General features: G+C 35.1%; 1 protein-coding gene across 2 annotated transcripts; it reads right to left on the reverse strand.

Annotated features, from left to right (window-relative positions):
* Positions 1 to 43: 43 nt before the first annotated feature.
* On the reverse strand, positions 44 to 17,302 carry LOC106155077 (uncharacterized). 2 transcript variants are annotated; one of them, XM_013529722.2, is made up of 6 exons: positions 16,672 to 17,300; positions 15,633 to 15,826; positions 15,322 to 15,434; positions 4,941 to 5,082; positions 1,540 to 1,705; positions 44 to 1,156 (listed from the first exon to the last, which is right to left on the reverse strand). In XM_013529722.2, exons 1-6 carry the CDS (start codon positions 17,175 to 17,177, stop codon positions 931 to 933), a joined length of 1,347 nt encoding a protein of 448 aa, XP_013385176.1. In that variant the 5' UTR covers positions 17,178 to 17,300; the 3' UTR covers positions 44 to 930. The 2 variants fall into 2 exon arrangements, with proteins under 2 accessions (XP_013385176.1, XP_013385178.1); XM_013529724.2 differs by lacking the exon at positions 1,540 to 1,705 and having other exon boundaries at positions 16,672 to 17,302.
* Positions 17,303 to 17,646: the final 344 nt, after the last annotated feature.

Raw genomic sequence — 17,646 nt, forward strand, 5'->3', positions numbered from 1 at the left:
AGGATGGGGGGGATTGTCCTGATATGAACATTGATACAAATAATAAGTGATTCTAAAACAAGTTTATTGGGTCACTTCGAGTTTTAAACCAAACAAGACTGATGATCAGAAAGCATAGTAACACAATGTTTTCAGTGCTAAAATGGGTGCTTGACCCCTACACCTAACACTAAAATTATTACTCTTGTATTGATTAATAAAATACACAATTATTTGGACATTAAAAACACAACTGTCTAAACATACACTACACATCAAAGGTGTTAAACAAGATAAATCTTGAAAGAACAACCGTTTTAATAATTTCCAATGCTAACCCAATTTCTGCATCTACACATCATTTCTGCATATCATTTTAAGATATAAGAAGGTAGAAGAACTGCTTTTACCATTTTCTGGCTTTTCCTAAGAGGCGTTGCAATAACAGCTGATTGATAAACTTCAGCATTATATGGCAGGGAAAGACAGCAACATAAATATTGCTTTTGGCACAAAAAGCCACCACAAAAATGGGTGCTTGTACTCCACATCTACCACTAATAACTAAGTTAAGAGTTATAGTATACCAGGTTCATAAAATGCATATTTATTTGGACACTAAAACACAACTAAGCTGTCCAACTACCGGTATAAAGCACCTATCCAATGTTTTAAACAAGATAAATTGTGGAAAGTACAACAATTTTGACTATATGATCAAGCTTTCCATGTTGTTTGTCACAACAGTGACCTTTTCTAATGCTTCACCCAACAGCATAGTGATAACGGTACCTAAACGAAGTTCCACTCAAACCTTATCACCTTTCTGTAAATCTAAGTGTCCAACAGTTAAAAATGTTCAGCTAGTCAGCAACATATTTATACTAAATGATGATTTCAGCACCTCAGTTTTAATCGATCTACAGCAAATTTCATTAATGCAACTTTACTTCACTTCGTTTGTTCATAGCGCTTTGTCAGCCTTTTGGTGATCTCTTCGCTCAGAACCAGCCATTTCTTATCATTATATTGTTTCTGTCTATCAGGATGGTAGTGTACAACAGCCTGCTGGAGGAGTTTTTTGACCTTGCTACTTTCAAGATAAGCATTCTCTTTTTTAGCTTCCTCTGAAAGCCCGAACTTTGGATTCTTAGGTGGGAAGGTCTTGTACACAAACCTGAAAACAAACAGAGTATGTTTTACAGGATTTTTATAAGATCCAAATGTTATATATTATTCTTGAGTGCCTGTATGTTCTAAAAAGAACTGGTTTACAAACAGGTATTTTTGCATTGTCTGAAAACTTGAGAAGATATGGGCTCATTCCCATTCTATGTAGATAGATCAAACCCCTTGTGGACCTCGCGTTAATCTGTTTGCATTCAGCAAGAGTCCCCGCAGAGTTGGGTCAATCAACGTACACCGATAGCTTCAAAGGGCATGAGCCCTGAGACAAATAGTAACAATAGTTCCTGAGTTACATATTCAGTAGACTCGATTACAGTTCATGACACCTCTGGATACAAACAAACATTAAACTTGAATACATAATAAACATACTGCAAGAAAGATGTATGGTATTCATTTTCCTTCTGGTCTAGCTGTTTGATTTCTGCTGTCAGTTCTTTCAGTGTTTCAGCTCTCTCTTTCTGCCAGAGATAATCCTCCTGTTGTTGGACCTCCTGTTGGTATTGCTCCAATGTTTGGTTGGCCTCCTGATACCAGTCTGGATAAAATGCAAGCCAAAAGGAATTAGGACTGTGCATGAGAAAATAGAGATAAATAAATGACAACAACTAATGAAAATTTTCAACCTATCATTTAGAGTGTTGCCTGATGGTTAAATGAACTGGTCAAAAATGTTTATATCACCTGCCAATTCATTGCTGATTTTGTAAAAAATAGTTGTCAATAGCCTTAAAATGTTAAATTTTGGCTTAAGTGACAGAATATTCTGCCTGATATTTCAGTCCAAGCCACTAATTTCAAACAAGCAGACTTGTTTTTCATCAGCAAAAGCCAGAATAAAATAGGGGATAAATTTGCTTGAGGTTGTTCCAATACAATTAGGCTTCGTTCACATGGAAAGTCTATTTTCTAAAAGTCTATTTTCTATTCGCGGTATATCTTGTGATCACGGTCTGTGCCCTGAATATCCCGCGGCGTAATTACTGGCAGCGCGAGCCAGTTACTTATACAAAGCTGTAATTAATTCTCGGCTGTGCTCGCATTCTATAAAATCTCATCCTCCGTTGCCGCATCGCTTGCCATCGTATCATGCGATGCGGCAACGGAGGATGAGATTTTATAGAATGCGAGCACAGCCGAGAATTAATTACAGCTTTGTATAAGTAACTGGCTCGCGCTGCCAGTAATTATGCCGCAGGATATTCAGGGCACAGACCGTGATCATAATATACCATGAATACAGGGCTAGACACTAACTTTTGTGAGCACCTGTCCTTCGGACAGGTGCTCATATATTTGACCTGTCCGATTTTCAATCCAACCTGTCCACAAAACCAATATTTTTTTCTATTCATACCTTTGAACTTTGTCAATTAATATGTGTAGTCATACATTTAAATTAATGTATATATTACCAAAACATTCAGTCATATGAGCCCCAAAAATGCACCTTAAAGTGAATTTATGTTCAGATAAAAAGTTGTTTTTTCATACTTGTGAACTCCTGAAGATTTAATCTTGCATATAAGTCTGATATTTAACATCAGGGCTTCTCCTAGGATTTGGGGTACAGGGTCTACTAATTATAAGTCTGCAATTTGATAACAGATTCACATGAAGTTTAACCAAAGCTAAAAAAAAAAAAAAAAAAAAACCTGAGCGGGAAGTGGGGAGGTGGTACTGTTAAAATAATTTTATAAAAATATTCAAATTTTATAATATTTGAATAAAGTTCAATGAAAATTATATATATTATTTTATTTATTCATTATTTTATATTCATTTTATAATACTTTACTTATATTTATGTCAACAATTTAACTTCTTAAGGGGTTATCACATGTTTGATTTTTAAAAAATATATGAATTAAATAAAATCAGCATAAAAAGGTTCCCCTTCTTTCTATTTAAATTCTCATATTTGTTATTACTTATTTCTTCCTTACATCAATATAACACTGGTATATGAGAGCAATGTTAATTTATTATATTCCAGCACTAAATTTTAAACTGTAAATAACAGAGGTGATGCTAGAGTCATTAAAGAAAGCATCATACAAAATTTCAGGTTATATTTTGGCAAATAAACAACATTTCAACAAGATCTTCAGTCCCAAAGATTTCACTTTCTATAGTGAGTAGATAGCATACCACGTGTTTGATTGACAGGTAGTATGTTGCCTTGACAACGAACTAGATATAGCCAGTTCATCCAGTCCAATCTGGCTCCAGCACAGTACTTGTGTAGTTTCTGTTTTTGGAAGTGTCTTTATTACTAGAGCACGTAGATTTTAACTAAATAAATGTTCAGTAGTGAACCTGATATGTGAATAAATTTTGTCCGATGAAGTCACGCTCGGCTGTCACCTTGATTGCATAGTAAACGGTTGTCGTAAAATCGCTAAATGATATTAAAATCGGGTGCATAAACTTAAAAACCACCTAGGACAACCTAAGACTGCCACATTAATCCAATACAATGCAAAAATAAACTATAACAAGTGGTTAAAGCCTTCAAACCGAATGTCGTAAAGTCCCCATATACCTCCATAGAGACAATAAAATAGAAGAAGCTTGTGAAACAAGAAAAATCCAGTTCCAACATAATAATCGAAATAAAATACTGCCGGGCATCGGAGCGGCCTAAAACTTGGCACGCTTACCGCTAATACTGCAGGCTACATCATCCCGTCGCTCGTTTGTAAATTCCGTGCATGGCATACGCACAATCAAACCGTATATCCAAATTCCACCTCTGATGTTTGAATTGGTCCTCTCTAACCTACCATTACGAAAAAGAAGCCATGCCATTGGACAATGCGACCTCTGCGGTTACGTCATTTCCTGAATATGATTGTAGAGAGGACCAATTCAAACATCAGAGGTGGAATTTGGATATACGGTTTGATTGTGCGTATGCCATGCACGGAATTTACAAACGAGCGACGGGATGATGTAGCCTGCAGTATTAGCGGTAAGCGTGCCAAGTTTTAGGCCCCTCCGATGCCCGGCAGTATTTTATTTCGATTATTATGTTGGAACTGGATTTTTCTTGTTTCACAAGCTTCTTCTATTTTATTGTCTCTATGGAGGTATATGGGGACTTTACGACATTCGGTTTGAAGGCTTTAACCACTTGTTATAGTTTATTTTTGCATTGTATTGGATTAATGTGGCAGTCTGAGGTTGTCCTAGGTGGTTTTCAAGTTTATGCACCGGGTTTTAATATCTTTTAGCGATTTTACGACAACCGTTTACTATCCAATCAAGGTGACAGCCGAGCGTGGATGAAGTTCTGGAGGGTGTTCACTTTCATAATTTGGCGGTAAGTTTGCTCAGACTTCGTTTTGCGACTGCATGTGTTTTGTGCCAAAAGTAGGTCACTCTTTTCAATGTTGTCTAGGAAGAGGCAAAAAGACGTTAGTATGCAACAAAAAATGATTTTTTAAAGATTTTTGATCCAAATTTCTCATAAAACATGACCTGTCCGTCGGACAGCCAACCCTGCAACTTCACCTGTCCGAACTGAATTTTTACCTGTCCCGGACAGGCGGACAGGCGCTAATGTCGAGCCCTGGAATAGAAAATAGATTTTTAGAAAATAGACATTCCATGTGAACAAAGCCTTAAACAGAAGTTGAAAGGCGCATTATTTTGGCCTTCGTGTAATTACTCTCACTCATTAAGACTTGTCACTTTTGTATATATACTAAGCTTTATCAGTTGATATTTCATTGGTATGGACACGTGTATTGTCTTCAAATCAGTTTTACCTTGATCACTGAATGTTCTTGGATACATGGACAAGGCCAGATGAATGCATCTCATATAGCTTTCCTTGGCCTTGACTTTCATCTTAAGCACCTTGTCAAACACTTTACCAATGCGACTCAGAGCAATAGCTTCCATTTCAACCTACAAGTACAGGATAAGAAATAGATAGAAGCCTTATTTATTTTTTCAACTAACAACTGTTTACTTATATCTGCAAACTATTAAATAGATATTGATTCGGACAAAGAAAATACAGGCAATATTATAAAAACTAGACTGCAAAGCTGGCAAATATACAAACATTAGAATAGATAGTGAGCAGAACGTAAAGATAAGATAAAGCTTTATTTAGCCAAAAAATATGCAATTTTGGGAATAAATTTGAAACTTAAAGGGTTAACAACTCTTCGTATGAAATATATAGTTAGTCCACAATAAATAGATTGTAAACAATTCATAAAAACATGAAATATTCTATTTTACCACAAAAATGGCAGTTATAGCAATTATTCTTAAATCTGTGCTTGCCATCAGACCATGTGACCTCCATAGATGGCTATACTCTTTAAGATACATACAAAGTCAATTTTTTGTCATAAAAACCAACCAAATGCCAGCATATAGTTTCGAGTAGGGTAACTAAGAGAATTGCCAAAAGGCATTGTTTAATTTTACCGGAAAGTGATGTTTGAACAGATTTTTCTGCTAGCATTCTACGCTGTATGTCAATGGGGCAGAAAAGTAGGTCATGAAAGCAGGTTAAATTGACAACCAAAAATTTAAAGAAAGGAGCACTAAAGCTCTTTTATGGCTGATCGGGTGATTTATTCAGTTTATCCCTTGACATGTCGAATTTATTAGAGTCGTATAAGAAACTAGTAGAAGTGGTTTACATGTGTTACTGGGAATCCACGCTCCACCGATGCTCGGTTCGTATGTACCTTTAAGAGATTATTACAAAAAAAAAAAAAAGCTTTTTAGAAAAAAACCATGGACTAACTATGGATGTAGAAATGTATTCATTAACCATTGGTAAGTATGGGAAAATTGTTGGGGCTGTTTTATCTAAAAATTAGTTTGGCCAAAGAGAGTATGTTTTAAACAAGGCAGCAAAGCTGTCAAATGTACAGACAAAAAACAGAAAATAAAGATGCAAAAAAGGTCATTTTGTCAATTTTGATGCAATAATAAATAATGCTTATAATAGCACTGTCAGTCAACACTGAATTTTAATCTTGCACAACAGGTAACATGGTCAATAACAGGAGCGGACCCAGAGATATTTTCTGACAGTATTACAAAGTATCTATGTTGATCCATCCTCCATTTTGATGGTCTTCCAACAGAAAAAAATAGATACCAGTCAATATAAACTTAATAACCTGACTGTCTTCTGGAAGACCCAGAAGATGGTCTCAATCCACCCATTCAATAAGATTACAGTTTCAGGACCATGAGAGTTCAAATTCACATTATGAAAGTCTCAATATTTGAAAAATGATGACAGTGCATAAAATAATATTACATAATGTTTAAAGACATAAAAAACAATACAACTGCTTATGTAGAAATACAGAAAATGTGCAGAGCCCCAGGCAGATGAGAGCCTGCCTGGGGCTAAAAGTCACAAATGCAAGTGTTTGGGAAAAAATTATAAAGGAAAACAACAAAACTAGAAAAGCACTTTGAGAGTGCAGACCTCTGCCAAGGCAGCAATTGTTGATTATTATTGATAATTGATTGATTATTGATCCGGACCACCACCAAAAATTAATCATTGTCCTCTTTGGCCCACTTCCGACAGTTCCTGAAAATTTCTGCAAAATCAGTCCATAACTTTTTGTGTTATGTGGATGACAGACAAACAGGGGTGAAAATATAACCTCCTTGGCAGAGCTTGAGGTAAATATAATTCCAATGAAGCTGCTATTCAAACTTTTAATCTTCCAGTTTGATATATATATATATATATATATATATATATATATATATATATATATATATATATATATATATATATTTAAAACTTATTTGCAATATTAAACAAAATTTACCTGCATAATTATCACTGCTTCCTTATTATTAATCTAGCAGAGAGCTTTACCTTTGGGAGTTTACAGGGAAATAACAACAAGTGTGCTTTACGTAATCTCATTTAATGGCCTATTAAAGCAAATGACTTTATAACTCTGAAATTAATCTAGTGATACCCAAGGGTAATTTACAGACTGACCCACTCAAAGGTCTTCAGGCCCATAAGTCACACCTTAAGAAAAGCACAAAACCATAATGCCCAAAATAGGAGACTACCAATCCTGATGCAATAATACATTATGTTTAACTGCACAGTCAACATCAACTTATGCACAACAGATAACACAGACGAAAGTAAAAGCATAAGGCTTCAGGCCCATCAGAGTTCAAGTTTATACTTAGAAAGTGCCAGAATGAGAAAAATGAAAATTTCACAAAAAATGCATAAATACAATAAACATGATAATCCAATAGAGCTGGTTTTCTCATGAGCTGAAGGCCAATCCTAAAAATCGTACTTGTAAGTTTAAAATTATAATAAGTAGCACAGTTTTCTTTTCATAATGTTTGCAGTAGCAGTGCAAAAAGATTGTCAATTTTGATGTAACATTACATAATAAATTAGAGAATAATTATCACCAATTTTTGTTTATTGACTATAAATAGGATGGACATGTAGAAAATATGATTACCATTTGGCTTCATGTCCATGGGAACTCCGAGTCCCACAATGAATATGCCAAAAAAGATAATGAATATAACACTAAAATGTATAACTTCCAGAAAAAGAAGCCAATTAGACTGCTTTTCTAACTCAGGCTGCATTTTAGTCCTGTGTTTCTTTTTTGAAAGTTTGACAGTCATAAGTAACACGGTTTTTCCATAATGGTCATCAAGGCAGCAGCACCAAAAATTGTGTTTTCTTCTATTTTGATGCAACATTACATAATGCTTAACAGCATAATGACCATCGATTTTTATAATAAAATATAAGTGTCATGGATTTTCACAAAATGTGACTAGCACGGGTCTTCAAGCCCGTGGAGGTTCTAAGTCACACCTTGGAAATGCCAATATGTGAAAAATTAAATTTTCACAAAAAACTGTTTAATTGCCAGAAAAATTTACCAAACAGACTGCATTGCCTACTGGAGCTGTATTTTAGTCCCATGTTTCTTTCCTGTAAGTTTGAGAACAATAAGTGACATGATTTTCCTTAAATGGTCATCATGGGAGCAGTGCCCAAAATAGGGGTTTCTTCAAATTTTCATTCAATATTACATAATGTTTTACAGCATAATGACCATCAATTTTTAATTATAAAATATTAGTATCATGGTTATTCAGAAAATGTGACTAGCAAAAGCCTTCAGGCCCATGGAACTTCAAAGTCACATATTGAAAATGCCAAAATGTAAACAATACAGCACTGTTCTGAAATGGGTTTATTTCCATTTTTAACACTTTTTAAACATAAAACAAAATAAACAGTTTACTGCCATTTTTATATGACCAATGAAGAAAATTGATGAGATGGGAAAAGTATCAATAGAACAGTTTTAAATGTCCAACTTCCTCCATTCTGAGATTCTGAACATAGTGGATGAATGCATCTGACAAACTGCAATGATATGAGTTTATTTCCATTTTTGACACTTTATTACACAATACATGATAACAAGTTTACCATCATTTTTACAAAATCAACTAACAATGTTGTAAAGATGCAGGAAATGCCAAACAAACACATTTACGTATCTTATTAGTTCAATAATGAGACTGTTAACATGCCTAAGAATTGAATGTGAGGAAATGTGAAAAAACAGCATTACCTTTTTAAATAATGGACTGATTATGCTGATTTTCAAACTCAACCTGCGTTTTAGTAAGATTGGCCCCTCCTGTGAGTATAATGACAATTGGCCAATCTGTTTTTCTTATATTGTGTTATCAGTGTTGCATATATACTGAAAAAAGTGAAAAAAAACAGCATAAATTCCCTATAAGTGACCCGATCGTGCTGATTTTCGAACTTGACCTGCGTATTATGAATATTTATCAGTTCTGTAAGTTTCAAGCCAAAGGGTAAAACAGCTCTTCATTTATTGTGTTATCAGTGTTGCAAAAATGCTGAAAAAAAGTGAAAAAATAGCCTAAATTCACTAAAAATGACCCAATCATGCTGATTTTCGAACTTGACCTGCGTATTATGAATATTCATCAGTTCTGTAGGTTTCAAGCCAAAAGGTCAAATGGTTTTCCATTTATGGTGTTATCGGTGCTGCATATATGTTGAAAAAAGAGAAAAAATAGCCTAAATTCACTAAAAATGACCCAATCACGCTGATTTTCGAACTTGACCTGCGTATTATGTATATTCATCAGTTCTGTAAGTTTCAAGCCAAAAGGTAAAATGGTTTTCCACTTAGGCCACACTTTTTTTATTTTTATGGATGACATCCTCTGGGTACCCCAAAATCGGTGCGAGAGGGCGAAAAAAAAAAAAAAAACGGTCCAAAAAAAAAACAAGGCAGCAAAGCTGTCAAATGTACAGACAAAAAACAGAAAATAAAGATGCAAAAAAGGTCATTTTGTCAATTTTGATGCAATAATAAATAATGCTTATAATAGCACTGTCAGTCAACACTGAATTTTAATCTTGAACAACAGGTAACATGGTCAATAACAGGAGCGGACCCAGAGATATTTTCTGACAGTATTACAAAGTATCTATGTTGATCCATCCTCCATTTTGATGGTGTTCCAACAGAAAAAAATAGATACCAGTCAATATAAACTTAATAACCTGACTGTCTTCCGGAAGACCCAGAAGATGGTCTCAATCCACCCCTTCAATAAGATTACAGTTTCAGGACCATGAGAGTTCAAATTCACATTATGAAAGTCTCAATATTTGAAAAATGATGACAGTGCATAAAATAATATTACATAATGTTTAAAGACATAAAAAACAATACAACTGCTTATGTAGAAATACAGAAAATGTGCAGAGCCCCAGGCAGATGACAGCCTGCCTGGGGCTAAAAGTCACAAATGCAAGTGTTTGAGAAAAAATTATAAAGGAAAACAACAAAACTAGAAAAGCACTTTGAGAGTGCAGACCTCTGCCAAGGCAGCAATTGTTGATTATTATTGATAATTGATTGATTATTGATCCGGACCACCACCAAAACTTAATCATTGTCCTCTTTGGCCCACTTCCGACAGTTCCTGAAAATTTCTGCAAAATCAGTCCATAACTTTTTGTGTTATGTGGATGACAGACAAACAGGGGTGAAAATATAACCTCCTTGGCAGAGCTTGAGGTAAATATAATTCCAATGAAGCTGCTATTCAAACTTTTAATCTTCCAGTTTGATATATATATATATATATATATATATATATATATATATATATATATATATATTTAAAACTTATTTGCAATATTAAACAAAATTTACCTGCATAATTATCACTGCTTCCTTATTATTAATCTAGCAGAGAGCTTTACCTTTGGGAGTTTACAGGGAAATAACAACAAGTGTGCTTTACGTAATCTCATTTAATGGCCTATTAAAGCAAATGACTTTATAACTCTGAAATTAATCTAGTGATACCCAAGGGTAATTTACAGACTGACCCACTCAAAGGTCTTCAGGCCCATAAGTCACACCTTAAGAAAAGCACAAAACCATAATGCCCAAAATAGGAGACTACCAATCCTGATGCAATAATACATTATGTTTAACTGCACAGTCAACATCAACTTATGCACAACAGGTAACACAGACGAAAGTAAAAGCATAAGGCTTCAGGCCCATCAGAGTTCAAGTTTATACTTAGAAAGTGCCAGAATGAGAAAAATGAAAATTTCACAAAAAATGCATAAATACAATAAACATGATAATCCAATAGAGCTGGTTTTCTCATGAGCTGAAGGCCAATCCTAAAAATCGTACTTGTAAGTTTAAAATTATAATAAGTAGCACAGTTTTCTTTTCATAATGTTTGCAGTAGCAGTGCAAAAAGATTGTTAATTTTGATGTAACATTACATAATAAATTAGAGAATAATTATCACCAATTTTTGTTTATTGACTATAAATAGGATGGACATGTAGAAAATATGATTACCATTTGGCTTCATGTCCATGGGAGCTCCGAGTCCCACAATGAATATGCCAAAAAAGATAATGAATATAACACTAAAATGTATGACTTCCAGAAAAAGAAGCCAATTAGACTGCTTTTCTAACTCAGGCGGCATTTTAGTCCTGTGTTTCTTTTTTGAAAGTTTGACAGTCATAAGTAACACGGTTTTTCCATAATGGTCATCAAGGCAGCAGCACCAAAAATTGTGTTTTCTTCTATTTTGATGCAACATTACAATATGCTTAACACCATAATGACCATCGATTTTTAATAATAAAATATAAGTGTCATGGATTTTCACAAAATGTGACTAGCACCGGTCTTCAAGCCCGTGGAGGTTCTAAGTCGCACCTTGGAACACAGACGAAACACAGGTAACACAGACGAAAGTAAAAGCATAAGGCTTCAGGCCCATCAGAGTTCAAGTTTATACTTAGAAAGTGCCAGAATGAGAAAAATGAAAATTTCACAAAAAATGCATAAATACAATAAACATGATAATCCAATAGAGCTGGTTTTCTCATGAGCTGAAGGCCAATCCTAAAAATCGTACTTGTAAGTTTAAAATTATAATAAGTAGCACAGTTTTCTTTTCATAATGTTTGCAGTAGCAGTGCAAAAAGATTGTCAATTTTGATGTAACATTACATAATAAATTAGAGAATAATTATCACCAATTTTTGTTTATTGACTATAAATAGGATGGACATGTAGAAAATATGATTACCATTTGGCTTCATGTCCATGGGAGCTCCGAGTCCCACAATGAATATGCCAAAAAAGATAATGAATATAACACTAAAATGTATGACTTCCAGAAAAAGAAGCCAATTAGACTGCTTTTCTAACTCAGGCTGCATTTTAGTCCTGTGTTTCTTTTTTGAAAGTTTGACAGTCATAAGTAACACGGTTTTTCCATAATGGTCATCAAGGCAGCAGCACCAAAAATTGTGTTTTCTTCTATTTTGATGCAACATTACAATATGCTTAACAGCATAATGACCATCGATTTTTAATAATAAAATATAAGTGTCATGGATTTTCACAAAATGTGACTAGCACCGGTCTTCAAGCCCGTGGAGGTTCTAAGTCGCACCTTGGAAATGCCAATATGTGAAAAATTAAATTTTCACAAAAAACTGTTTAATTGCCAGAAAAATTTACCAAACAGACTGCATTGCCTACTGAAGCTGTATTTTAGACCCATGTTTCTTTCCTGTAAGTTTGAGAACAGTAATTGACATGATTTTTGTTAAATGGTCATCATGGGAGCAGTGCCCAAAATAGGGGTTTCTTCAAATTTTGATGCAACATTACATAATGTTTAACAGCATAATGACCATCAATTTTTAATTATAAAATATTAGTATCACGGATATTCAGGAAATGTGACAAGCAAAGGTCTTCAGAATCATGGAACTTCAAAGTCACACCTTGAAAATGCCAATAAGTGAAAAATTAAATTTTCACAAAAAACTGTTTAATTGCCAGAAAAATTTACCAAACAGACTGCATTGCCTACTGGAGCTGTATTTTAGTCCCATGTTTCTTTCCTGTAAGTTTGAGAACAGTAAGTGACATGATTTTTGTTAAATGGTCATCATGGGAGCAGTGCCCAAAATAGGGGTTTCTTCAAATTTTGATGCAACATTACATAATGTTTAACAGCATAATGACCATCAATTTTTAATTATAAAATATTAGTATCATGGTTATTCAGAAAATGTGACTAGCAAAAGCCTTCAGGCCCATGGAACTTCAAAGTCACATATTGAAAATGCCAAAATGTAAACAATACAGCACTGTTCTGAAATGGGTTTATTTCCATTTGTAACACTTTTTAAACATAAAACAAAATAAACAGTTTACTGCCATTTTTATATGACCAATGAAGAAAATTGATGAGATGGGAAAAGTATCAATAGAACAGTTTTAAATGCCCAACTTCCTCCATTCTGAGATTCTGAACATAGTGGATGAATGCATCTGACAAACTGCATTGATATGAGTTTATTTCCATTTTTGACACTTTATTACACAATACATGATAACAAGTTTACCATCATTTTTACAAAATCAACTAACAATGTTGTAAAGATGCAGGAAATGCCAAACAAACACATTTATGTATCTTATTAGTTCAATAATGAGACTGTTAACATGCCTAAGAATTGAATGTGAGGAAATGTGAAAAAACAGCATTACCTTTTAAAATAATGGACTGATTATGCTGATTTTCAAACTCAACCTGCGTTTTAGTAAGATTGGCCCCTCCTGTGAGTATAATGACAATTGGCCAATCTGTTTTTCTTATATTGTGTTATCAGTGTTGCATATATACTGAAAAAAGTGAAAAAAAAACAGCATAAATTCCCTATAAGTGACCCGATCGTGCTGATTTTCGAACTTGACCTGCGTATTATGAATATTTATCAGTTCTGTAAGTTTCAAGCCAAAGGGTACAATGGTTTTCCACTTATCGTGTTATCGGTGCTGCATATATGTTGAAAAAAGTGAAAAAACAGCATAAATTCCCTAAGAGTGACCCGATCATGCTGATTTTCGAACTTGACCTGCGTATTATGAATATTCATCAGTTCTGCAAGTTTCAAATCAAAAGGCAAAATGGTTTTCCACTTATCGTGTTATCGGTAAAAGTGCACGGCGACGGCGACGACGGCGACGACAGACGCAGATGATGGCTATATGTACAGACACATCTGTGTCTGTACATAAAAAAATACTGCTTAAGTAAAGGAATGCTGTCAGTACACAGCTGGAAACACAAATTTTACCACAGAAACACGTATCAAACTAACAATATGTCTTTATCCATGCTCTCAAAATATTAAAGCATTGTGAATACTTCGTAGAAATGTAAAAAAAGTCATGAATAGATATACTTTTTATTACAAAATCTATTAAGGTTATTTCATGCATTTTGTTGGTATAGCAATCAATAAAACAAATATCAAACAAACAGTGTGTCTTTATTCGTATTCTCAGAATATTAAAGCATTTTGAACACTTCACAGAAATGTTTAAAAAAATGATGCAAAGATATGCTTAATACTACCAAATCTATTAAAGGTCATTTCGGACGATGCCATTTTGTCTACTTCGACTCACACGGCCAAACTGTCAGGTGGCCTGTCCGACCTTCAGCCCACCAAATACCTCGACGCCCTTGTCGACCCTTTTTTCGCTACAGAAAACCTGGTAGCCTTTGTGCTGCTTTGTACAGAATGTCACTGAAATTTTTCGGGCGATAATCGCTGGCGGCCGCCAGCCTTTCGCACAATAGTAAAAAGGTGATATCTCCATGCCCAATATCAATGGCATAATAATCCAAAACGACGGCACCCGTTCTCTTTATGACTTTAATTGTCGTGTAATTTGAAAGTTATCCTAGAGATGAATTTGACGGCAAAGCGGCCACATTTCCACGTGGCGATAATACGCATGCGCAGAAAGCTCATTTCCTGGCAAATTCACTAACGACGTTTGCGCCAACCGACTTCGTTGGGGGCTGGGGGGGGGGGGGGGGGGGGGATTTTTTTTTTTTTTTCGGAGAACGGGCGAAAATCGGTGCGCGCGCAGGATGTCATCCATAAAATTAAAAAAGTGTGGCCTTATCGTGTTATCGGTGCTGCATATATGCTGAAAAAAGTGAAAAAACAGCATTAATTCCCTATAAGTGACTCGATCATGCTGATTTTCGAACTCGACCTGCGTATTATGAATATTCATCAGTTCTGTAAGTTTCAAGCCAAAAGGTACAATGGTTTTCCACTTATCGTGTTATCGGTGCTGCATATACGTTGAAAAAAGTGAAAAAACAGCATAAATTCCCTAAGAGTGACCCGATCATGCTGATTTTCGAACTTGACCTGCGTATTATGAATATTCATCAGTTCTGCAAGTTTCAAATCAAAAGGCAAAATGGTTTTCCACTTATCGTGTTATCGGTAAAAGTGCACGGCGACGGCGACGACGGCAACGACAGACGCAGATGATGGCTATATGTACAGACACATCTGTGTCTGTACATAAAAAATCTTTCATCAACTTAACATTTTTTTGACTTATAATTTTAAACCTATTGACCAAAACAAAAATTACGGTGAAGTAACTCATTCCACAATAAATCAGAATGTCACCCATGTTATGCCATTTTGATGCTGAACTTTACCTCAAGCTCTCTTGTTAGCAGCACTGCCCTCCTATACCAGTCCACCACTTCCCAGATCATGGAGATGTTGAGGTCTTCCTCATTTAGTAGAATACCTTGAAGTATTTCATCACCTGCAACATTCAAGGCATGATTTTACAATTTTAAGGTGGATCTTTATGTAGTTCATACTTCCATCCAGATTTGTTTTCTTATGTAACTTATTTACCTTTCAAGCACTAATGACAAGCACGTATTTCAAAAAGAAATTTAAAATTAATACTTCTATCAATTTAATTGTAGTACCACTTTTTTTTTAATTGTGGATGTACCTGTGGTCCTTGCTTGAATGGACTCAGACACACACGTGTGAATGAAGACATCATTTTCTAAAATCTGCAACTCTTGAAGCAGGTCTATACCATCTCTGGCACTGCGCTTCCCCTCTTCTATAGGCTGATAACACTGGTGCATACGTTGTAAACAGTCCTTGTAGTTACCAATTTGAAGGGAAGTTATTCCAGCTCTAGACAAAAGGAAAGGTAACAAAAATTCTTTAACTCAAGTCACAGTTTTAAGTATATCAAAACAGAAAACAGTTCTTCTAGAAGAACCCACTTTAAAATCTCCTTTCTGTGGTAATCTTAATTATGACAGTTATCACAGGGATAAACATCAAAGGGGCACTTGCAGGACAGTGGATGAGTGAGACAACCTCTTGCTCCCAGTTTAATTTATTGCCCCTCTTCTATAACTATAAACATTAACAGGTGGTTTCAATACATGTTGTTAATTTGCTTTGTAATGTAGTTTGTGGCCATATGAATTTCTCATCTAGCTGTGAAAGATATAATCGAGGCCTGTACATGAACCCAGCAATTTCAAGAGTTTTATTTTTTCTAAAACAGTAGACCTTTCAGCTGAAATGACAAGATCAAATTTATATTCAGAGCAGGCATTTTTCCTGCCAAAAAGGTTGACACCCCTCTCTCCCACAGGACTGACATAATGTAGGTTGGCATGTATCTACTAGCCCTAGCAATGGCGAAAAAAATAATAAATAAAATTATATATATATATATATATATATATATATATATATATATATTAGGCACTGTCAAAGTGGGATGCCCCAAACAATTTAAACATCTGTCAAAAATTCTCAAGCAATTTAAGATAGGTCCTTCAAAACCTTTTTCAGGGGGGCACTCCTAGTTGTAAATTCATTTACTGGGCAGTACAAGATGTACAATTTAAACTAGGCTTGAAAATGACAGATTTCAAAGACGAGTCATTTTAACAACACAAATTTAAATCAATTAAACGAAAACCCATACACTGATACATATAGAAAATGAAAATGCTTAACACCTAAAAAGTACATTTGCAATCTCGATGAAGCAGTCCGTTCTTGGAGATGGGTGATCTGGCGATAAATAATTTAAGTACTCCTCTATGGCTTGCACACGTTGGTCTGTCTCCAGATTTCCACAATTTTGCAAAGCCTCCTGAGTGCAGGAAAACAACATCCCTGTCACTTTCTTCACCCAATCCTCGGACTGTACTGGTTCACCACTAGTTATTCCCAGGTTAAAATGCTGTATTGCCTCTTTGAAGTAATGCTGCTGCAGGGAGAACCTCTCGTTGCAAATCCGTAAAACGACCGCGAGTTTCCATGCTGCCATGCCAGTGTTTTTGGCAGCAGAGGAACGTTCTACAGCAGTGTTGCTAAAATCATTCGCTTTATAATAGCATTTCAGGGCTGACAGCAATCGCTGACGACGCAAGTCTGGAGTCAGAGAATCTCTAACGGAAACATAATGTTGATTCCCTTCTTTTCTCCACATTTCCGAAACAGAAGCGCCTGCAGACGACATGACACTGTCCTGGATTGACAAGCCGATAAACGTCAAAATGGTTGATCACTTCACTTGTTGTGTTAAGTTTGGAGACTTTCCTAAAGTTATGTCGGCTTATGTGCGATCTGATTCTACTGGGAATAAAAGGCCTCTTTGTCAGCCGCGGGCTTCCTCCGAGCCTCATGGGACTTATGCCTTCCGCCCATTGGTTGACACTAATGACGTCAACCGTTTACTTTCGATTTGCAACCCTGCTAGTTTCTCCGAGAATATTTCTGTAGATCTAAAAGTACATATTTCACCGATATTTAGATGAATAATTTTATCTTTCACTATGATTAAAAATATAGCTATGCTATTTTCCCCAAAGGTTTAATTTTTTTTTTGTGTCCGGAGGTTATTGTTGGCAAAAATTGCCTATCAATAGATGATTAAATTCCTTAGTGTAACAAAGATGTAGGTGCAAATGAAAACTTCTAAAACTCGA

This window comes from Lingula anatina, chromosome 1 (assembly GCF_051362555.1).
Source record: "Lingula anatina isolate TDL-2025a chromosome 1, LinAna3.0, whole genome shotgun sequence".
NCBI lineage: Eukaryota > Metazoa > Brachiopoda > Lingulata > Lingulida > Lingulidae > Lingula > Lingula anatina.

Bases quoted from the DNA above. Each gene is read 5' to 3' on its own strand.
- LOC106155077 (XM_013529722.2), bottom strand. From the start codon at position 17,177: ATGTCGTCTGCAGGCGCTTCTGTTTCGGAAATGTGGAGAAAAGAAGGG. The intron at 15,435-15,632 runs GTACATCCACAA...TGAATGTTGCAG, and splicing joins CATTCAAGCAAGGACCACAG to GTGATGAAATACTTCAAGGT. The intron at 5,083-15,321 runs GTAAAGTTCAGC...CTGTACTTGTAG, and splicing joins TGCTAACAAGAGAGCTTGAG to GTTGAAATGGAAGCTATTGC.